The 23,845-nt window shown below is 39.1% G+C and overlaps 1 protein-coding gene across 1 annotated transcript in view; it reads right to left on the reverse strand.

Annotated features, from left to right (window-relative positions):
- The window catches only part of tnmd (tenomodulin), an 81,521-nt gene that overhangs the window by 17,374 nt on the left and 40,302 nt on the right, over positions 1-23,845 (reverse strand). Inside the window, exons 3-4 of the mRNA XM_015012747.2 lie at positions 15,542-15,682; positions 4,928-5,035 (exon numbers count right to left, since the gene is read on the reverse strand). Coding sequence (XP_014868233.1) covers positions 4,928-5,035; positions 15,542-15,682 — 249 coding nt within the window. The remainder of the gene's footprint in view (positions 1-4,927; positions 5,036-15,541; positions 15,683-23,845) is intronic.

A 23,845-nucleotide genomic window follows, 5' to 3' on the forward strand; every position in this document is an offset into this window, starting at 1 on the left:
GATGTATGTAACTTAAAAAAACAAACACTTATTTTTACATATGTGTTAAAACTGTCGCTATGCTGTGACAGATAATCTGTGAAGAAAATCTCCTCTACTTTCTTCCCAGTGCAGCTAGACACAACCAATCAGAGCCAGGAGGAGGGGCTTAGTGCTGTCAATCATAGTCTTGTGTGGCGCTGCTCATTCTCCCTCTCCATCTTCCTCTTGGTCCTCTTGGCATAGGCTGTTGTGAATGCTAGGCTAGTTAGCATGGCATGATGGCAGCTAAACGGTTTTCCTGTAACGGTAAATTGTTTCATCCTCATTAGCACATTTAACAGCAAGTAGATGAGATTGATTGACAGCAGTAAGACCCGCCTTCAGGCTCTGATTGGTTGTTTTTGGTTGTTTTCGCTACATTTCTTTAAACTGCCATAGCAGCTCAGAGAGGAGGTGGAGGAGATCGATCTTTTTACAGATTATCTATAACAAACTGTCACAACACGGTGACAATTTTAACAAATATGTTAAAAAAAAATTGCAACAACCTCAGCTGACCAAAGTACTTTCTCAAAAACTCCAATCAATTAAGTACTAATAACCTCCTCGCCCCTTTAAAAAATGTTAAGGCGAATGAGATAATTTTCAGTCATTCTTTTCTCAAAATTGTAAATATAGTACAAACTCTTTTAAGTTGGTGTGACTTGACCAATAAAATGTTGACACTGACGGTATTTCCACTCTTAACACACTTCTCAAAACAAAATTATAACACAATCACTGCAAATAAATCTCATGTTTTTAAAGAGTGTCAACCAAATGAAGATTAAAACCAAATCTAGATTAAATTTTGCTGTTCAGTTTTACGTTTTCTGTGATTTTGCAGCAGAAATGTCAGATTTTCCCCAGCCGTTTCAGTCCATTCACCGACTTCATGTAGAATATTCTGAGACCATTCACAGCACACCGCAGGACTGTGATGTATTTACATCCTCTGCAGTGTTTTTGTTTCTTTGCACAACGTTTTCTCTATTTGCAGCTGTGGGAGGTTTGGGGTCGCTGGGTGAGCGCTGGCCATCCATATTAAGAAGCTGCTTAATGGACCAAGCAACATCTACTGACAATGTTAAAGACTGTGAGGGAGGGAGCTGCTGATTTCTGACTCACACTGGGGGGAACTGGGATGAAGCTCAGGGATTACTCCCTCAGACATTTCATTGAGAAGGAAAATTGAAAAGCGAAGAAAAAAACCTGGCGAACAATTCGTATTTGTCACCTGGTTCCCCCTCCACATGGGCTGTATTTCCTTATCAGCGACTTGCAGTTTTTCCTACAGTTTTCTCTTTTGTTTTTCCCATCAGCTCCTAAGCCTGCTGCTGTTCCTCTGAGCCTGTGGTGGGGTTAAGCTGAGAACCATTACTGCTTAGGTTTAACCCCTGTGTGCTTCAGCACTTGAGGAGGAACTTGTCGTGTTGATCCTTTACAGGGTCACATGTGGGTGGATGCTCATGGAGGACAGATTAGAGGGGGGCGCTGTGAGTGTGAGGACAGATTTGGGTCACCGTTTATTACCTAAACATGTCCTACCCCCAGTATTGACTTGGTTTCAGTGGTGTAACAGCATATTGCAGCCTTTAAATCAAACTTTCTGGTGTTTTGAAGGAATTGATTTCTGATTTTGATACAGTAAATAGTAAGTACAATGGGAAGTGAGAGGTAATAGTAAAAACATATAAAGTTCTCATAAATATGTGCATGATTTTAACAGAGCAGAATGCTAAGGTTAGCATCTTAATTCCACATTTCAGAAGACCTGCACCGTTATATCAATTAAGTGACTTTAGCTTTAGCAACAGAAGCTGCGTTTACATTGACCATATAAGTTCACAATTTGACATTTCGAAAATAAATTAGCTTAATAGAAATACGGTAATTTTGAAATAAAAATCTTGTTTTTTCTAATTTTATCAGAACAAGAATCCAGAGAAACCCCTACTGGTTTATAAATTACAGACGACTTATTCTTATTAAACATGGAGAACCAATATGTAATTTTATACTTTTACGTTTTTTTCCTTCTTTTGGTTTGCTGTTTTGTTGTATTTCCTTCCAATTCATGTAAAGCACGTTCTTGAAATGGTTTTAAAAACTTAATGTTGTCATTGGTAGGGATGGAAATCTCAGTCGTTCAATTACTTGTAATCATTTAGCTGCGAGTTTAACAATTCTGCTTGTCGGTTCCCGTAACATGTGCCATATTTGCGTGATGACGTACTGAACACGCTCCTTATTTTGCTTTCGAAAATATCCAAGATGGCGTCGCGGCAGTAGCGCTCCAAAATACGTTTATATTTAAGAAAAAAAGACGAAACTGGGGCCTCTTGCAACAAGTTCGGAACGCTAATCATAATAAAAGGAGTAAACAGTTGAACAAATGTAGCGGTTGACCCGTTGCTTAGCAACGGCGGTGACTCAGGGGGGCGGAGCTTTGAGCGCAACGTCTCCTGCCGTTAATCTCCTCCACATCCTGGTTATTGTATTAATGCTAGCCATATCCTATCTATTCATAGTCTCCATCTCACATTGACATTTATAGTCATTTTCAGTAAATTAACATATTTTCCGACGAGTTTAATACATTAAAAGCACAAAAGCTGTTGATATAATTAACATTTCATGGTAAAATGTTCATTTGACAGAGGGATTCTTATTGTTTAAGCAAGTTTTAATTTAGTTTGAATTGAGCGTAACAACATGGTGCATATTTTGAATTTAAGAGTTTATTTCCTAACTCAATAAGAATCAATAAGGAGTCGAATCGATGAGTCAGATCAATAACAGAATCGGTATTGATGACTTCTTATCAATTGGCATAAACCATGAAGAGGAAGACAGGAAGTAGTTGGAATGAATTTTGAATGTTTTATTGCATGAACAAACTTACTCACGTATAAATTTAATTGTTTTTTATTTAACCAAAATTGCGAAATTGTGTTTTTTCGACAAAGTTTTGTCCACCTCAACAACCCCATGCGTCACTGCATTTCTGTGTTTGACTTTCAGTCAAAACCCACAAAAACAATCCCCAAACAGGTGTGCATGTTAGCACAGAGTGGTGTCAAGTAGTTTCTCAAAGACACCGCAGCACATCTGGTAGACTAACAAGCTTTTTGCAGACGGGGCGCGATAAACACTGGAAACACCATGTGGCTGGAAAGCGACACAAATGTCTAGTGGAATCGGTGGAGGAGGTTCAGGACTGCAATTAGATGCTTCAGAAACCAAAAACAACCTGGAGATGTGACACTGCTTTCATTTAAGCTCCATTTGATACAAATCTCTTTTGTGCATCAGGTTTTTATCATTCTGACGTTACATTCCTCAAAATGTAACGGGTGTTGATCTCAATTCTGCAAAAATGTGGAATATTTAAATAAGAAGAAGGTAGTTTGGATAACATTTTATTTGAATGGATGTGCATAAACGTGACATAACACCCATCATAAACATGAAGAAGTCTTTGTAAATGTTTATAAATGTTGTCATGAAGTGTCATTTGGTAAATAATGACACTTTTAAAGCAAAGTTAACTTTTTTATTGCAAGTTTTAATGTAACTTTGGTTCAAAAGTGTCATTATTCATAGAAAAATACAAAGTTCACTCTTTTAATGCACTTTTAATTAAACTTTTAATGCAACGCTGCTTTAGAAATGTGATTATTTACCAAGGACACTTCATGAACGAAGACTCCTTCATGTTCATGACCGTTGTTATGTTCGTCTTTAGCAGACCCCTTCAAATAAAGTGTTACCGTTGTTTATGGTTAGATTGTTCCTGACATATAATAGATAGATTTGTAATAAAAAAAAGTCAGATTCGTAAGAGTTAAGGCAACCCTTGACGACATAATCAGGAATCCCTCTTGGCTCTTTGCTTTTTAAAGGCAAGGTTGCACCAGTGAGAGCAAATTACAGTAAAACGTGACTTAAATAGCCCTTTGAACCATTATTTTTATTAAACGTAAGCGTGTCCGTCAATACTGGTATGAGCCCAAGTCACTTTGCTGTCCTTTCATGCTTCACTCTGGAGCTGCGAATTGAGCCAATTAGGCTTTCCGGTACACAAAAGAAGACAGAGATGGCACGGACATATGGTGCTGCCTGGGCAATTAGTATCTGTAAACGTAGATCAGACAATTTGAAGATGAGAGGAACAAAAACTCTGCTTTTTGGTGTAACAGCTTGTGTTCTTAAAGTTTAAAAACTAAAGCTGGACTGACAATTGGCTTTTTTTTAAAAAGATAAAGCGGTGAGTGGGGAGCGACAGATATTTGCCAGCCTCTTCTTCTTAGCTGAAATCTGAAATGTAAATGAGAGCATGCTTGGAGTTGAGACGTTTGAGGAAAGGATTTTCTCTTTCAACACGCGGCCCACTCGCCGAATTTCACTGTGACACTGAAAAATGGGAATTTTGATTGACTGAATTTTTACCCACTCCTTGTTCTGAAGTTCACATTCGACTTTAAGAAGCCCGATAACTAAAATGAATCACCCTAAGCTTGGAGAAGGGGAGCCTTGTGAATTTTACAAAGAAAGGCATTGCTTAAAAATACAATTTTAATGGTTTACCTCGCACAGGCCTCTGCAGCAACCCTTCCCCCTTTAGGCTATTTGGGTAAAGTCTTTGGAGGAGATGATTAAAAATTAATGTTGGCTCAAGATTGACAGCTAGCACCATTTGATGTGAGCCACAAAGAGGCAGAGGGTTTGTGGTTAGCTTTCTGGCAGTTTCACAGGCACCACAAACCCCAGCTTATTCCTCAGTGAGAGGGGAGACAGGATGAGATGGACAGACTGAGGATTTGAGCTCTGGTTATCTTCTGACAATATGCATGGCCGCCTCCTGCAGGACGGCGTATAGGAAGAGCGTGAAGGCGTACTGTACCGTCCTTTCCCTGTCGTCAGCCTCCGCCTCGGCCACTGTGGGCAGTTTCTTCGTTTGGGTCCTGATGTAGCACCTCTGATGTTCGGCAAACCGTATCCCAGTGATCCCCTTTTTGAAAAGGAAAGAGAAATGAAGAGGCACTCAGAAATTCAGATATATGTATCATTCATCGGGCTGTCTGTGATGTGGATGTGCCGTAAGAAGTGGGGCGTTCGTTTTAAAACACTGCTTTTTACCGATAGCCAAAGTTGTTAAAGTTAAACCTAATGAGTGAGAAGAGGTGTGTTTTGAACTCCTTCTGCTAATATAAAATTGATGGCTGCTTGAACCTTCACAACGCTCTGCTCGCTTCAAAGCTGGATGAAGCCAAAGAAAAAATGCAGGGGACGTTCCAGCGGGGCTGCATAATACTCCATGGCAGGATGCGTCGCACCGGAGAGCCAAGTGACATTGTTGAGAACGAAGTGTTTTCTACAGAGAGCGCTCCCATTGAATTAGCCAGTCATAGGTCCCTGTCACTCTCTTAATCTGCTCAGTGGAGTGTGGCGATGCTCTCTTCAGCTCCAGTGATGATCCTGCACCGCGCGGACCGCGGCGCCATTCAGTCTGACACACACGGCCTCAAAAGGCAGAGAAGATCTGTTGATTTTTCCCCTCACAGCTATTCTGTCTTAATCTAAGATATTCAGCCAGAATAAGGCTGAAAGACTTTCCGGAGCTCATTTTAATTTTCCTGCTCTTCTTTTTTTTTTGCACAGCTTCCTGTATTAGAAAAGACAGCTCGATCTACATCTGAGACCGCCGTTTTAAAATTGTATGAGGTGAAATTTGCATGAACCAGAGCACAATAATGGACGTGGTTCAATCTAAATTTAATTACAGTAACACGTAACGCTGTTATGCCGTCTCTTATGAATCTGTTAACTTGACCATGTGGTTATAATTTCACTTTTTGTCAATTTCTGCAGCACCGTCACTCTGGAAACTAGATAGAAGAGACGCAGAACAAAGTGATGGCTGCCATAATCTAGTGCAAGAGATTTTTATCTGCAGGAAAAGGGATGGGCAATAATGGTCTGGAGCAGGAGAGCATGATGTTTATGCCAGGCTTCATTGTGATGAGACTTTGTTTAATGTGGGTCGGCTGTGTTGGTGAGAAGGAAAGAGGGCAACGCCGCGATGAGATTCAATGATTACCGGGCCTGGTCAAGCAGAAAATGAAGAAAGACACATTAACACAGGGAATAGGAATGGAAAAGTGATTTCATTTTAATAGACGCTGCTGAAATATTTGCATGTGCATGCGCCAAGTCTCTGGTAACATGCTGCTGCTTGTCAAGACATCCGGCTCAGTCATAGCTAAAGTTGTATGAGTTTCCTGGAAAGACATCCAAACTGTAAAAACTCAAAACTAAATTAATAAAAAATGCAGAACTCTAAAATCCAACCTTTAACTTGAGTAAATTTATTCAGGAGTGTAAAAATTCCTCCGTTAAGAAATGACTGTTCTTATCAAAATCACCAATTGGGTTTCCTAGAAATATTTTTTTTATTCATACTTTACTTTTTCCAAGTTGAGAAAACTTTGATTAATTAGTAATCAATTGCTTTTTCTTTCCTTTGGGTATTGATACAACTAAATGCAAAGTTCAGTTTCCTTTAGCCTCTGGCCGTTTGGCTGGACAAGCAGCCATTTTGTTTCTTTTGCCGTTCACACACGATGAAGAATCTGCAGGACTCATTGTTGGAGAACCAGAACAGAAAACAATGGAGTTACAATCTCCAAAACAAAAATCAGACGCCATGTTCAAACCTTTTGTTTAAAAAAAGGAAGCTTTTATTGGGTCTACCTCGGTTCATGTCAGTCTGTATAAATTAACATTTAACACATCAGTCAAAAATGCACCATAAAGAGGAAAAATATGCACATAAGTGACACCTAACTATAAGTCAGAGGAAAAAAGTTCAACTTATAGTCTGGAAAATATATTATTTCTTGACATGGGAATCCCAAAAAATAAATCTATTCAGATAAAGGTTTAATTTTTCAGTTTGAAAACTGAAAATAAAGACAAATTTAAACAAATTCTCCACATTCTTATCTGCAATGTAAATATCCATCCTCACATTGCAAAAACACAAAATCTTACCAAGTATTTTTGTCTAATTTCTAATGTATAATATCTTAGTACTGTTGAAACAAGACAAATTTAACTGTAAACAACTTTTTAGCAAGATACAGGAGTTTGTTTTAAGTAATTTCTTTGCTCACTACTTTAGACCAACATTTAACTTTATAGTTTTAATATCTGAGCAAGACGCAGAGAAACTTCTGTTAGTTTACAAATCTAGAACAAACTTAAAATGTACCATCTACCTAACACAGAACAAGAATGAAACACGGAGAACCAACATGTAGCATCCCAGAACCGTTAGAACCAACATGTAGCATCCCAGAACCATTAGAACCAACATGTAGCATCCCAGAACCATTAGAACCAACATGAAGCATCCCAGAACCATTAGAACCAACATGTAGCATCCCAGAACCATTAGAACCAACATGTAGCATCCCAGAACCATTAGAACCAACATGTAGCATCCCAGAACCATTAGAACCAACATGTAGCATCCCAGAACCATTAGAACCAACATGTAGCATCCCAGAACCATTAGAACCAACATGAAGCATCCCAGAACCATTAGAACCAACATGAAGCATCCCAGAACCATTAGAACCAACATGTAGCATCCCAGAACCATTAGAACCAACATGTAGCATCCCAGAACCATTAGAACCAACATGTAGCATCCCAGAACCATTAGAACCAACATTTAGCATTATACCTCTCTAATCTCACCAACAACTAGTTTTAGCAGAACAAGAGTCCAGAGAAACCCCACTAGTTTATAAATTACTACTTATTCTTATTAAACATGGGGAACCAATATGTAGTTTTATATTCTTACTTTCTTGTCTTTATTTTGTTTGTATTTCCTCTAATTCATGTAAAGTAAAGCTCTTTGAATTGCCTTATGCTGAAAATGTGCTAAATAAATAAAATTACCTTTACCTTTATATTGATAAAAGTATTAGATTATTTCACTTGTAACAAAACATTTTTCTCATAAGTGAAACAATCAGCCAGTGGAACTCGCACTTTTTCTAATATTAAGGAATTATTTAATTGTTGAAAGTCATTTATGAGTTAATTTTGTTTTACTCCAAGTGAACTAAGATATTTGCACCAGAAACTAAACCAAATTACCTGATGAGATTTAATGTGTTTGCAGTGATATTTAACATCTAAAGTAATGAAACATATTTTCCAGGTTTTTCCAGTGTTCGGGGGTTGCACTCAGTCATGGACATCCAGGGAGGATGTTGAGTTTCTGTAGGCTATCCTCCTGACCATCACCATCATCATCATCATCAGTACAGTTCCTGGCAGTCATGAATTTATTTAAAAAATGCTCCAAAGAAATTTCAGATGGATGAACGCTGGAGGCAAGTTTTGATGGTTCCGTTTCATTTGCAGCGAGAAGAGGAGGCAGCAGAGCAACATGGCAGAAGAAAAGAGGTTAGATTTCTTTTAAATTCCCCTTTGACCAATATATTCCCACCGCTAACGGCTATCTGAGAGAAGATAAATGCATAAAGCCTACATAACCACCCTTCAGATGCAGCTTCTGCTGCACCATTTGCAAACAATGAGAGCTTTAATTTTCTGTTTTACAGATAAATGAAAGCTTAACCCCCCCAAAAAAGAAAACAAACTAAGTCAATTACCAATAATTTTTCTTATTAAGAGTGTCTGAGCTCACCCGCTGTTTCCTGTAGCATCTGTGTTGATTTATTGCAGCTGGCTACCTCACACTTCAGGCTAGATGCCATTTGAAGGTAGGAAGCCAAAACTGATTACTGACAGCTTCTGGAGCACGAAAGGAGCCAAATATCCCCATATCTTTGCAGAGAGGTGGCAGCACTCATGTCTGAGGGTTATGTCTGATCGAAACCTGGCAGGTGGCAAATGAAAGAAAAACACAGCTCACTCTTGTTTAACATGTGCTGCTGTAGCATAACCTCTGAAGAAAGAGGCTCTGCTTCACATGTACGTTTGTCCAAATGTAACTCTACTAATTCACATAATTATCTCCAAATATTGTATTTACAAAGTAAAATACCCTTCGACTGTTTCAGCTGTTGTGTAGGTTTTAAAGCATTGGCTTCAGACCTGCTCTAATTAATATTTCAGGCCGGCGTGGTCAGTGTAACAGCATGAAAACATTTTTAGCAGCCAGTCGGTTCTCAAAACTGATCTCATCTATGGAGTGTTTTTCCATCAGAGCAATCTGTTTACAGACTTTACATATTATTTGGTATTCCTCTTCAATCACTCTGCAATGCCTCTTCGGTGCAGTTTGGTACGATATTTTACAGTCTGGTGTATTCAGGAGAACATTTCCCGCATACCAGTGCGATGATAAACTCAACACACTGGTGGTATGTCTTGTGTTTGTTTCAAGCAGTAATGTTTTACTGTTTCAATGGACTGTGTTGTTTGACGCCATTCGCTCCGCCCCTAACTCTACCGTACCGTTGTGGTATGGACCCTTTCCTGCAGGAGGGTTACAAAGCTGCTTGCTAATAATGACTAGCATTGGTTTTAGCTGTTATCAATATAACGTGATAAATCTTAAATATACGCCTGATATTAAAAGAAAGAGAGACATAGTTCGTCAACAGTATGACAACTAGATAACAAGATCAGGAAAAAGTTTTAATTAAGAAGAAAAGTAGCGAGAGAGACAGAAGTAGCTCAGTTATGCTAGCTTGACTTTGACAATCACAACATGTAGGTGTGCTGTGGAATCCGATTTGATTTGGTTCAGTTAAAAAATAATAAAAACAGACCTAAACACCAATCTGACAGATCAGTAGAGCAGCTGTTTAAATTAACTAATCAACCACCACAGAGTTAGCTTAGCTAATAGCAGCAGTAGCTAATCTACCACAGTGAAAATAACGCAAAATAAACATCAAGCCTAAAAACATAAAACTGTAATGGACTGAATGTTCAGTTATTTGTGTGGGAAATGTTTGAATGTCTTTTGGTGCTGAATCCTGAAACATAAAGTGCCGTTGTTGTCAGTTGCTATGTTCAGCTGTAAAGGCCACTTTTACAATGGAGACAACATGACGTGCCGAACCACACCGACTCAGGCCGTAATGGAAAACAGACGTAACGGCCCCGAGTTGCAGGGGAGGCTTATTGTTTGGGAATTACTTGGGTTCATTAAAACTATCTGCAGCTAAACTGGAAAATCTGTTTACATTTTAAACACTTATGGGTTCCACTTGTTGCTGAAATTGTCTTGGTACTTGTGCAGCCACAGGTACAAAATCTTCCCATTTTTGTCAAAATTTGGCCAGAAACAAAAAAATTTAACCCTAAATAACCTATTAAGTGTATCAGCAAAAAAGGTTGATTTGGGGATTATTTACACTTTAAAGTCTTTTTAAAGAATATTTTCAGTGATGTCAAACTACAACTTTGGGGAACTTGTTGTGTCTTTGGAACACTTTATTCATTCCTTTGTTTCCTACTTTGATTAATGATTAATCTTAGGTGCTTTGCAAACACAATATTTCCTGTGATCTTTACGCCTAAGCACTTCACCATGCTCCTCTTCAAGCGGGGCAAACCGAGGCTAACTGTCTGTCACAAACATATTCTCTTTGTTGCAAGTTTGAATTTGAAAACCTCTCCTATGTTTTTGCTTTAAGGAGAGAGGAAAGCCATCCTACTTCAAGGTCAAATTTCCCAGCAGAAATACCAAAACATCTTTTAAATCATCCAGCAGGTCTCTGGCAGTCCAGGAGAGAGTTTGATTTTCCTCTCTTGGCAGTCCTACAAGATGTTTTGATTTATTGGTCTACCACTTTAAAACTATTATTCATGCTGACTTCCACTGCTTAATTACATTACAAACTGAGGAAATGACCCCTGAAAACACTTTGCTGTCCTCTTACAGGCTTCTCCTGCTTTGTAAGCTTAGAGGACTTTAATTTTCATAATGCCAGGCTGCTGCTTTAAGCTGCTGATTGCTGTAACGAGGTTTGAGGAATCAGATATTAATAAAGATTTAAATTGTCGTCACCTAACGAAGGCTAAATAACTGACCCACCTAACAAGCTAATCAAGATCCGATCTAAAAGTTATTTGGGAGCTTAAAGGTGTACAAAGTTTTCCTGGATCTTTGTTAATGAATCTACATTTTAAACTTTATATCCTTTAGGAAATATCTTGTTCTCTACTCAGTAGTTCCAGATATTTAAGGCAGCAGTGCTCAAATAAAATAGATTTGATTTAAAGTCAATATGTGAGGGGAAAACATTTACAGCTTCAGCATAAAAGGAGTTTTCCACATGACAAGGTCAAACTGGGATCACTGGTAAAGCCTAAAGGAGTAATGTTTAATGAAAATAAAGCTACTGCAGACGTCTGGAGTGATATAAAGTATTAGCACACTAAATAGAGTTTGGTTGAGGGCAGAAGGTCTCTTACTCAAAAAAATACCAAATACACCATTTTGAGCCTTGTCAATAACCTTAAAGTGTCTTTTTTATACTTTTTCCACCATCTGCTGTAATTCTGCGTTGAAGAGAAGCTTAATGGAGGTAAAAAACATATAGGCGACATGTATGGGCCTCGTTTCCCTGGACATGTCCACCTTTCAGGTTCTGTCCAGAGCGTCTGGGGGACTGTCAGTGGGTGACAACAGGTTTTCACTGAATACTTAAAGGGCTACATTATGTGTTTTCTAGGCACATCGTGCCATTTTATAGCACAGTCAAGTGTCTCCAGTTTTAGAAAATGTCAAATATGACTTAAAAGACATTTTGTTTCCTGATTTAACCCTTTAACGCCTTGAAATTGGGCCTCTGTCTTTCTGAATCTTGCCTTCAGGAAGTCACCACAACATGGCTCCTCTACTAACCCTTCACACTGAGAAGTAGCTCCTATAATGAGCTCAGCAGACGTGCACATAGGTGTTTGCTAATTGATGCTGGCTAGTTTGAAGGAGCTGAGTAGAGCTGCTTTGTGAGGCAGAAGCTTGGAAACTGAAACTCTGAGGAGGAGCTTCGTCCTCGGAGGTGGAGCTAGGTCCACCCAGGCGTTTTGCACAGCTTAATGGTTGTCATGGAGACTAAAGGATTCATCAAACATGCATGAAAGAATCAAGGCAACACTCTAGGTGTGTTTTTGAAGAGGGAATAGCATTATAGCATGAAGTAAAACAAAAAAAATTGATTTTACATAATGCTGTCCCTTCAGTAATAAAAAGATACAGGATGGAGTGAAATGAGAAAATTGGCTCAACAGCTCAAGAAAGGAAAGTTCATGCTCTGGTTTGGCAGTCCTTACTTCAGTAATTATTAATAAGACTGATCTATTCTTTCAGTTGCTTTGCTCCTGTTCCTAATCCTGTTAGGATTTGGGGAAGGCTGGTTGGGGCATCTCTAGTTTCTCCACCAGGGGGCATCCTGGGACCTTCTGGAGGGCGTGGACCTGCAGCGGCCCACCTGCACACCTGCTGCCACTTACCTTTGTTTGGAGGAGTTTATCAGGACGGAGCCCTGACACTCCTGTGCCAGAGTGTTAGCCTGTGATGGTTGTCATCCCGCGAAGCCCTGAGTTCTTTGAACTTCCACGAACCTCGGCATATTGACCAAGATCCTCGAGACCCCGCAGATTTTACCCGTTGGTAGCCTCAATCCCAGAGACCGGCTCTCAGTTCAGTCAGTGGTAGTGCCCTGATCAGCGGTTCCCTCCCGGCTCCTCATTGAGATCACCCTCCACTCACCTGCCCGCCCTCTAGAGAAGCTCACGCTTCTCTAGAGGGCGGTTCTAGGTGTTCTAGGTGTTCTAGGTGGTTCGTTCCAGCCTGCAACTCCGGATCCTTACGGTACACCTTCCCCGTGCTCAGACGAGCTCGTCAGCAAGTAGGTCTCTAGCAGGACTGTAATTTCCCACGACCTCTGAACGCCCCTAACCGGTCTCATCTCCACCCAGAGAGCCAGAACCACCAAGACGAGCACCAGTTCCGGATCATCTTGTATATATTTCTGTTTACACTGTATTTAATAAATCACCTTCACCCGTCTCCAGAGTGTGTTCTGCGCATGCGGGTTCGACAAGTTAATCGCAACATGACAAATCCTGTTTATTCCTTATTTATATTGTTTTTCCTCGGTTATAATTTGTGAATTTCCAGGCCTATAAACTGTCTCCTTCTTTTTGTCCATGATGGTAGAAATGTCATAAAGCATTATCCTAACTTTAGGGGCTTTTGATATATTTCTGACATCATAAAAAATGTTGAGGTAAATGCAGACAGAAGAATTATTTCACAGATTAAAGAAAATCATATTGATTGCAGCAATACATTCTGTCAGGTTGTCTTCTTTCCCCAGCTAGGGCAAATATAATGCTGTACAGCCCCAAGGGGAATAACAGTTTCATTTTCCACTTTTCTCAACAGCTCCCAGGTTTGATTGAGTTCATGTTTGAAGGTGCTTTATAACAACCAAGGAGATTCACCTTTTCTTATCCTAAAAAAAATCAATTCTAACATAATTGCTCAAGCGCAAACTACCTGCAAACTATTGTGGATTTTGTTAGTTCCTCTCTTCCAATGAGGCCTGAATCATTGTGTTCAGTCAGTTGTTGCTTTTATTCTTTCATGGCGGCGCGCCGGATCAAACAAACCTCCTCAGGGACGTGCTTCACCCACAGGAAGCGGGACAACAGCGAGCAGATGTGTTTATGCATGTTTCCGATTTATTCACACAGACGTACATTCACTGCTCTTATTGGTGTGGAAGAATGAGACTTCAGAGGTTAACGCCGTCCTTCGCTGTGCTGGTTTCCATCATTGATTCATTTTCCACTCACAAAGACCATTGTAACAAAAACAATGCCCGCTCAGTGTGGGGCTTTTTGTTCGGGATGAAGTGCAACCTGTAACTTTCAGCCTTGCAACCCCAACATTTCACAGTAAATAATGGAGTGAGAGTAAGAGCATTCATTACCCAGTCAAGCTGTGCGCTCCTTTCTCCCAGATGCAGAATGTGTAACATCCTGCACACTCGAGCAGGATTTGAGAATGAAAGGTAAGTTAATGAGTTTTACTGCAGACAAAATAGCAGCTCCAGAAAGCGTGAGAAATGCGTAAAGAAGGGCTACTTAATGGTGTTTGTTTCTGCACTGTAAAGAAGTTGCTGTATAGAATTAGTGGGAAGAAAGCACTTCTTGTTTTTTTTTTAGCAAGACTGATTGTTTTTTTCTAGGTTGCTGAATGCACATAAATCTCAACATCTGCTGCTGCTTTAGCATCATTTACTGATGTGTGTGAACGTTATTTAAAAAGGCTCATTAAAGCTGCAGCATGTATATACATAAAAAATAAGTTTTTTACATGTTTGTTAAAAATGTCACCATGTTTGTTAGGAGATAATCTGTGAAAAGATCGATCTTCGTCTCCTTCCTGAAATACGTCTGAAGAAATGAACCACTCCCGACCAAAATCAGCCAATCAGAGCCAGGAGGAGGGTCTTAGCGCTGCTAATCATCCTCATGTACTTGCTGTTAAATGTGCTAATCTCGGAGAAATAACTTAACAGGAACCGTTTCCCTTGTCTGTCTGTTCAGTTTACTATTTTAATAAACTGTGGAATACTTATTACTTTAGACCAAAATTTAGCTTTATACTTTTAATATCAGCACAAGACCTAGAGAAACTCCTATTAGTTTACAAATATAGAACAAACTTAGAAAGTACCATCTACTTAACAACCCAGAACAATAATCAAACATGTAGAACCAACATCTAGTTTTATCAGAACAAGAATCCAGAGAAAACCTACTAGTTTATATGGACTACTTATTCTTATTAAACCCGGGGAACCTAAATTTTAGTTTTGTACTTTTACCTTTTTGTCTTTCTCTTGGTCATATGAAGCACTTTGAATTGCCTTGTTTCTGAAAATGTGCTATATGAATAAAATTACCTTACCTTTATCAGCAGTGGCCATGCTAACTAGCATTAGCATGCATGACAGGCTATGCTAGCTGCAGCTAGCAGACAGTAAAGTGGGGCGTAAAAGGGAAGCTACGCTAAGACCCGCCTCCTGGCTCTGATTGGTTGTTTCTACTCATCACTGGGAGCACTGGGAGAAGGCAGAGTAGCTTCACTTTTTTCACAGACAATGTCTCAGTTTCAACAAATATGCAAAAATATTAGTTTTTACTAAAAATATTTTTATTTAAAAAAATATTTTTTAAATAAAAATATAATATATATAAGTTATACTGCAGCTTTAATTTTCTTTTCCACTTTCTATTTCTGTTGTTTGTCAAACATTTTTTTCCATTGAAAGGATGAAAATCTAAGAGATGACTGGAGGGAAATGAGAGGAGCCGTCTTTCAGCTCTGAGCCGTGTGAACAGCATGACCGTTTCTCTTCTGAAGAGAAGATATGATTGTGTTGTCGACTTTGCATCAAAGAAGGGTCAGCTCGATATGGACTTGTTTAACCTTTTTACTTACATTCTTAAAGTCGTGCACCTCCACGACCTCCTTACTGCCGTTCCCCATTCTGAAGATCTCAGTGAGGTCAGCTGGGTCAATCTCCATCACACTGTTCGTCTCTACGCCGTCCACCACGGCTTTGTACTCGTGGTCATACACCTGCAATGAGATGAACGACCAGAAAACTCTTACAATGGCTCAGATTGTTAAAGAGATGGTGAAATTCAGAGTGTTTAAGTGATGCAGCTACAATGTCTGTCAAAAATGCTTTGGGCTTTAGCAGCACAGCATCTCAGATCTTTAATTCAAACAGGTCTGGATTTTACCGGCAGCTGTTCTCCAAATGGAAAAAATATCTTAATGAGCATTAAATAATATTCTATGCCAAAAAAAAAAAAAAAAAAAAAAAAAGACGGGGACAGAAAACTTGTGAACTAGCATCATCACGTCTTACAGAAAAGCAAAGGATAACAGCTGGAATGTGCTAAATATAACATTTGCTCATATTAAATAAATAAGCTGGTAAAAAAAGATTAAACTCATTTTCATTTTGAGCAAATATTAAGATATATATAAATGTTCTTAAGAGGTGGTTGTGTCAGAATATATTGATAAAACCCTTAAACTATTAAATTAAGAACAAATGGCAGTCTCTTCTTACAATAAGTGCTTATTATAATTACATAATATTGAACATTTCTTCACTTTGATTAATCAAATCATAGATTTCGTGGTGCTAATTTGAAATTATTTTCAATATTTGTGCTTATGTATAAAGCTGAATGTGGCTTTTTATTACTAACCTCATCAATCACAAACTATAATTTAATACAAAGTAAGACAGAGACAGCAGTGTTGTAAAAGGAGGGAGAACGACGACACATTCGCGCTTTTAGATAGATTTTTACCCAGAATGCAAATGGAAAAAACCGTGAGTGAAACGGTGACTGGTACTGACTAGTATATATTCCATTGAGGGAAAGTTAGTTTCACATCTGCTCAAGCCCCCTGGTGGTTAAAGAAAAATCCACATATAAACCAGAAAATACAATATATGAAAAAAAAAAACACTGAATGCTCTCTGGTATGAGGAGGCAGGCCAGATCCAGCATTGTTCAGGGGGCCGGACCAAATGACGTGGCAGGCCGGATCCGGCCCGCGGGCCGTAGCTTGGGGACCCCTGGTCTAAAGGGACTCATAAAAAGCCGTGGCAGACCATATTTGGCCCCCGGGCCTTGAGTTTGACACGTGGTGTAAACGTATTTATCCTGTTGCTAAGTCGTTGTTGGGAAGCTATTTAGTTGTTGAAATAAAGCTGTTTTAATCACTTTGCTGATGAATGGGTTAAGGCAAGTCCAAAGCAACGCCTCTTCTGGTTTCCATCTACTTCAGTGTTTAACAAACCTTTTCACTGACCGCCTCACCTGAAACTGCCCCTGCAATAACATCTTAACATATACAACCAGAAACTAATTGTCTTAACTCATCGTCTTTGCTCCTCCTAATGTGAAGGGTGGTGCTGTTTAATAAATGTGACTGGCCACAATGAAACCATAAACAAGTCAACTGGGGTGATTTGAGTTATTTACAGATTCTGGAAGATTGGATTCTAATTTTTCCAAATACATGTAACCAGTATATTACATTCTTTAAATATACTACAGACAGAAAATACATGGAAATCAAAAAAGTTCTTCACTATAAGTGTTGTGTGAATTAGTAACGTTTTAGAGTTATTTGTACTGTAGAAACACAATAAAAGAAAAATAGACTTTCGTCGTGCTGGAAAAAACAAATATATTCTTTCAGCCATAGATAGCCCAACATTAATTTTATTTTAGGTGTTAAGGTGCAGTTAGTCAGCGTGGGGCGCAGCTCTGCTCACCGCCTCGAGCTCAGAGTGCGACGCTACTGTTAGCTAACCAAAAGATTGTATTTAAAATAATGATAATGGATAAATGGCTTAAGTCGGCGTAAACGAACTTTTACATGCAGTACCTGGCAGACCACTAGGGGCCGCCTGCGGACCACTAGTGGTTCGGGAACCACAGTTTGAGAAAGACTGATCTACTTGATAAAAAATAAAAATAATTGTGAGCTGCTTTAAAATATTAGAGCTTGGTGATTTATTTTAAAACCTCACAATGTTATCTGAAATACAGCAGCAGGAGGGTGACAAAAAATATCCCCATAAAATTATATTGATGCAGAGGAGGAGCTTAAATTGCTTTTAAAAGGTAAAACTATATGGATAACATTGGCTTGTTGAAGTAAAATATTTGCATTTGCAAACTAAAAGGTCAAATATGAAGATGCACTTCTAGAACTTTGCCTCCAGAAATCCAAATAAAGACGTTTTAAATCGGCGGTACAGTTGAGGTTTTCTCTCCAGTGTGTTGCCTTTAAGCAATGTTGTTTATCACAACCGCTCGCTTATGTACTGTTCTTGGACACGCATGGATAGCTCTTAAAATTCCGTCTGAAAAAATGATTCATGCCCACCAGCTGAAAATATGCTATTAATATTTATGTGAGGGTTGTGTTATGATGAGAAATATATTGCTGGGTTCATCTTCATCTGTCTCAGTGGCAAATCAGAGCCTCGCCAATGAGACACATGATTAATGGACACACTCATACGGGGAGTCCATCAGGATTTATATCCCCCATCAGAACCATCTCAATGTCCTCTAACGCTCTAATGCAAAATTAGCTTTCAGTCTTCACTCCTCCTCTTGTTCCGTATTTAGCGTGTTTTGTGTTGGCTAGCTTGTACACGGCTATAGGACATGTAGATGTTCCACATTACAGACAATGATCACTTCTCTCTCTTCTGTGGGAGAGAAAGAAGTAATGGGATATGATTCCTAATGGTATAAGCCAATAAATTTCTGTTAAAACGGGTCGAAGAGCTCTGAAAGTAACCTAAAATTATCAGGAGAAGGGAAATTAAGATGGGCTTGAAATTTAAGCGTCAATTGAGTAGTGATAGATAAAATTGGGGCTATTAAACCTCCTGGCTGTGTGGTGCATTAAAGTCCTATTTGGGAATTTCTTTTGTATTAACATAAAGGTGGGAGAGAGAGAATAGATTTTGGGGGCTTATTGATTTATACTAAAACAGTGAATTACATTTTCAGCAGGTTATCTCGTCTGATGAAAATCCAGCAGCGAGAATCTCCCCACCACACCGGGCTGAAATAGATAATAATGTATTACAACAGTTTGACTTAAACTGGTTCAATAGCTAAAGCTGCTGCTGTGCACAGTAATTGGCATTCTGAAAATAGAAATGAATAGCCTTTGAAATAGCCTCTTTTAATACTTATACTCAAGTACATAGAAGAACCTTCAGTGAGATTTATGCCACAATGCATAGATGCCTTTTCAGCACAATGTAGTACTTTACCTTTGTGTACTGAGGATGATCTGTTTGGGTCGTTTATGAATAGCTTTTGTGCACATGTTTCAATATCCTTGTCAACAAATCTCGATTTAGAGGAGAAAATATTGATGAAATTCAAAGAAACTCAGTCTAAGTTTATTACCTTCACATAATAAAAACATTCAAACATCCGAGATCTGTCTACATTTCCTCTAAAGTTTGTATATTTTTACTTGATGTCTGTGAGCCCTTGAAACTATTCTTATTCTGGTAATTACATTTACTTTCCCCCTGGAATCTAAATTAGCTGCTGCTGCCAACTTAACATTTACACTCACTCGTGAAAATGGCTGCCAACAGATGTGCAATTATACAACTGGACAGCAGAAGTGGCGCCTCCTGCACAACAAACAAGAATACAGCAAGTTCTTTCTGGATGGTGAGTCAACGACAAAACGCTTATCTTTTCCAGCAGCCATTGTACAGCGCATAAAACCAGCTGACCAAATGTGCTAGAGTTCATCTTTGGTTGCTAGGTGATGAGGAGAATTCCGCTGGGGTTGCTAGGTAATGGCGCAGAGCACGCAGATTGTGATTTAACAATTTGGAGGTTTTTGAAACGGCTCATTTCCCAGACATCAAAATATATCAACTTCTTGCGAAAGAAATGGCTGGGTGTTTTTTTTAACGTTTTGTAGAAGCAGTTGAAACCCAAATGGAAGCATACAAGTGTGAATATATGAATTTAGCACAACAAATCCCCTTTAAAGCACATATCGGATATATATTACTATCACAGTGAAGCTGCAGAGGCAACTGATTGCTCACCTGAAACTGAAGAAGAATGGGGAAACAACTTTATCACTCTAACCGAAGGCAAGAAACAGACTCAGAGTGCACACATCCCCAAATTGCACATTTGCAGAGAAACAAGAATCAAGAAGCGAATGGATTCATCAGGTTATATTTTTTAATTCAAAGTGAATTTACAAAATTGTAAAAGTCAAGCCCTGCCAGCATCCTCTATGATGAAGAGAGGGGATAGTCTGTAAAAACATTTTTGTGTGATTATAATCGTACTGAACAGTCAGAACTGACAGACGTGTGGATCAATAGCAGTACGAACAGTGAGAGGTGATGGTGGTGCAGCACCAAACATGCCTGGCATCAACAAATCAGCAGAGAAATGCAGAGAATCTCATTCTACACCTGATTGAATATGATTGCATATTACTTTCTGCTAGTCAGCTGTGAATGAGACAGTGATTGTGACAAATGAATAAACCAGATGATGCAAATAAATTAATGCAGACGCTACTGCTGTGCCCTGCTCGAATTAGCGCTTTGCTCCACTTTCCTGAATCGGCCACATTTCACAGGTTTTCTCACCTTGGCGGCAGCAGAAACTTAAGCCTTCTGACATGCTCTGGAAAACACGCAGATTTAGATGAAATAGAACCTGTTGAAGAGCCCAAGCTTGAGGTAGAATCTATAAAACAGATCTACGTACACAGGAGCAGAGATTTCTTTTAACTTGTAATGTCTTTGCTATTTAGTTTATGTACAACCAAAATTTATCAAGTTATTTCAGATTTCTGACCCTTAAATCACAACATATTGTTTTATATGTTGCAGTATTTGATTTCTTTTCAGTTTCCATCAATTTTTTAAGTAAAGTTCACTTATTGTGCAGATTTGGTCACAGAGGACCCGGAGGGAGAAGCGGAGCGGCCATCGAGGTTGCCTGACTTCAGCTCTGGTGGTAACTGTAAAGGTCTGTGGCAGCAGGATAAACCCAATAACTGATAATTATTTTAATGAACTGGATGTCTTTGCCCATGAGGAGTGTGCAGAGATTCCTCAGGAACGCTGCCAAACGCTGCCGCCTGGCTATGAATCACTTTAACAGCAGGTCAGGGCAGCAAAAGGCGCTCTACTAAGGAGTAAAGACGCTTGTCATAATGTTGAGTCATTAAAAAGAACATTTTACATTCAATTTAAAGAAACCTCTGTGATATTAGATACTGTTTTATTTGTTTACTGGAAACAGTAACGCATACTAACCTGCAGTAGAGCTGAATAAATTTCGGTGCATAAATAACCTTAATGGAAGATAGAGTGATAGGTCTGCATGTATCAAGAGGTTTATTTAAAGATCACAATGTGCCACAAAGGTCAGCATTTGTATCGTTTATCAAATATCGTGATAAATTACTTATCATCCCAAGAGTTTTTGATTTATCAGTGTCACAATAAGGATGTAAGGATGTTTCAAAGCCGCCCAGGTTGATAATTTTACAACTTTTTCTCCAGTTTTTTCAATGAAAGCATCAATAAATACCAATAAATCTGAAAATACAGTTTTCATGATTAAAAAAAAAAATCACACTTTTTTACTTGACTGGATTCCTAAAGAAGCATATAATCACCAGGAATGTTTTTCAAAAGCATTACTTATAATTATTTGGGGCAATAATTGGTGTGACAAAGTCACAGTCATATAGTTATCTAAAAAAATGTATTAAATAATTCTAATTGTCACCTTTATTGTTATCATAATAGTATCGCAAAATGTTGTGATAAAAATGTAATGTTTAGTAATGTATAATCTCAAAAAATGTAAAAAAGCTCAGTTCAGTAATGAAATATTTAATCACTATGAAGATATTCTGTCATATGATGGTGTGTATGTCTCCATTCGTAGCCATTAAACATGTTTTTTCTGTGCTTGTAGCTATAATGCAGGAAATAAATGCCTGAAACGCAGTTACTGAAGAGATGCAGTTCTCCCTCTACATAAATATTCTTTTCTATCATTAAAAGCTTCCAGTAAAAATTTCATTCTCAGAGAGCATCTTCTCCTCCCTCCCAGCCTCACTTTCTGTAAGTCATATTTTAGAATAAACTGTCTTCTTTGATACATCTGACCATTCTTTGAAACTTTCGCAGCCCACCAAAAATCACAGCCTGCGATTTCTGGAATTTGACATTTGCGAATTCAAACGAGTTTCCTTTTTATATGTGAAGTTTCTCACTGCCGCTGTAAGCAACAGCCTCTCATCTCAAGTTCAGTGTCGACTCCCAAACGTCTCACCAGCCTTGCAACTTCTAAGAGCATGCTGAAGTGCAAAAACAAATCTCAGGGATGGTTTATAAGAAACACCGGGAAGACAACAATACAGCGGTATGCTTGGACGGACAAAACTGAGAGATGTACTTGAACACTTCAAAGTTACTGCGCTAAAGTGGAAGAAACAGTAGATGCAAAAGGATTATTTCTAATAAAACTACACATGATTCATTTACAAACCTTCCTCCAAGGGTTTCTGATAGCCCTGAAGAACCGCTTGCATCATAAGACACCTCCAACTTTTTCAGAGAACAAGATAAAGCATTCAGATCTACACCAGAAAGAAAAACATTCAAGCTCTGGAGCAAGAAGCCTTCACAGACAATGCCTTGTTTATTTCCTCTGCTCAAGGTTTCCATCTGAAGTGGTTCTTAACAACCCCCACCTAGAAGGTTTCAAGCTGAGACGCTCAGGGAAAGGGAGCGAATGAGTAGCGGCAGGCGCAGCCGGTCCTGGAGGCTGTTTGTGCGAATGGGTTGTGGTGTGGCACCCGAGGACATTAAGCAAAGGTCACGTAGCTGTTGTTACAGGTGAGCGGCTCGCAGTAGGCTGTGTGTGTATGTGTGTGTGTGTGTGTGCATGTGTGTGTGCGTGTGTGTGGAGGAGGCAGTCGTGGGAATGAGAGAGATGAGCTGATGACAATATGTCCTCTTAGTTGTCCTTGAGGGTTGGAAGAAAAAGGCTCCAGTCAGGCGGAACCGGATGCCTGTCACTCATGGCGGGGTGGTAATGGCCGTGGAGGCTGTTGAGGGGCTGGAAGGGTGAGGATGAGGGGGTGAAAGACGGCGTGGGGGCTGCACATGGCCTCCTGGGAGCCATCGGCAGAGCCGTGATAGATCGAGGTGGGCAGCGGCTATGACAGTATAACCACCCAACGTTGTGTCCTTTTGGTTTTAGTGCTTCCCAAGTCTTCGCTGGTTTGAAATCAGCAGCACATGCAGAACCTTAAAGGTAGTATTATGTGTTTTCCAGCCACACAGTGCCATTTTATAGCATAATAAACTAAGTTCAGTTGTTATAAAAATGATATTTATGTCGAATATGACTCAAAAGAAATTTTACTTTGAGGTATAATGGCTTAAAACTGAGCCTCTCTCTTTAAAAACTTGCTTTTTCTGAAACTACTGAAAACTCCACTGTAGGGCTGTTGTAAACAAATATTTTAGTAATCGAGTAATCTATCGATTATTCTTACGATTAATCGAGTAATCGGATAAAAAAAAATTATAAAATGAAATATTGGTAAATCTGGCATAATACCGGTGTTACTATCAGATATCAATATCAGTCCAATTTTTCATATTTGAGCATCCCTAACAGTTGCTTTTTTGTAGTTTAGAAAACTAACCTGTAACAATAATAGCTCACGTTCTAAGTTAACCAGAAGAAAAGTTATAGAAAAATCTGAAATTATATTGAATTTAATAATAAAGAGGCAGGCTCACAAATATGCTTATAAAAATGTCTACAATCCAGCTTTTAGTTTATGTATTCATCTTCAGTGAGTTTAATAGATTAATTAAACTCACCTTGCCACCTAACCTGTCACGCTTTGGGTTTGAAAATACGGGAAATGCCGCCTGGAGTGGGAGGAGAGGGCGAATGAACGAACGTAAGATGGGGTGGAGGGGAGGAAATAGACCAGCGGACTGACGAACCGTTAGACCGGGGGACGAACACGGGGGGAAGCAATACGGGATATTTACGACACCTTCACTGGTCACACTCAGAAACTCATCTACCAGCCATGTACGATGCGCTCCGCCACCTGTTTCTTCAGACCGGGATATGAAATTTATTGTGCGGT

The sequence above is a fragment of the Poecilia mexicana genome, unplaced genomic scaffold, assembly GCF_051168715.1.
Source record: "Poecilia mexicana isolate PSO_F unplaced genomic scaffold, ASM5116871v1 scaffold_10, whole genome shotgun sequence".
In the NCBI taxonomy this organism is placed as follows: domain Eukaryota; kingdom Metazoa; phylum Chordata; class Actinopteri; order Cyprinodontiformes; family Poeciliidae; genus Poecilia; species Poecilia mexicana.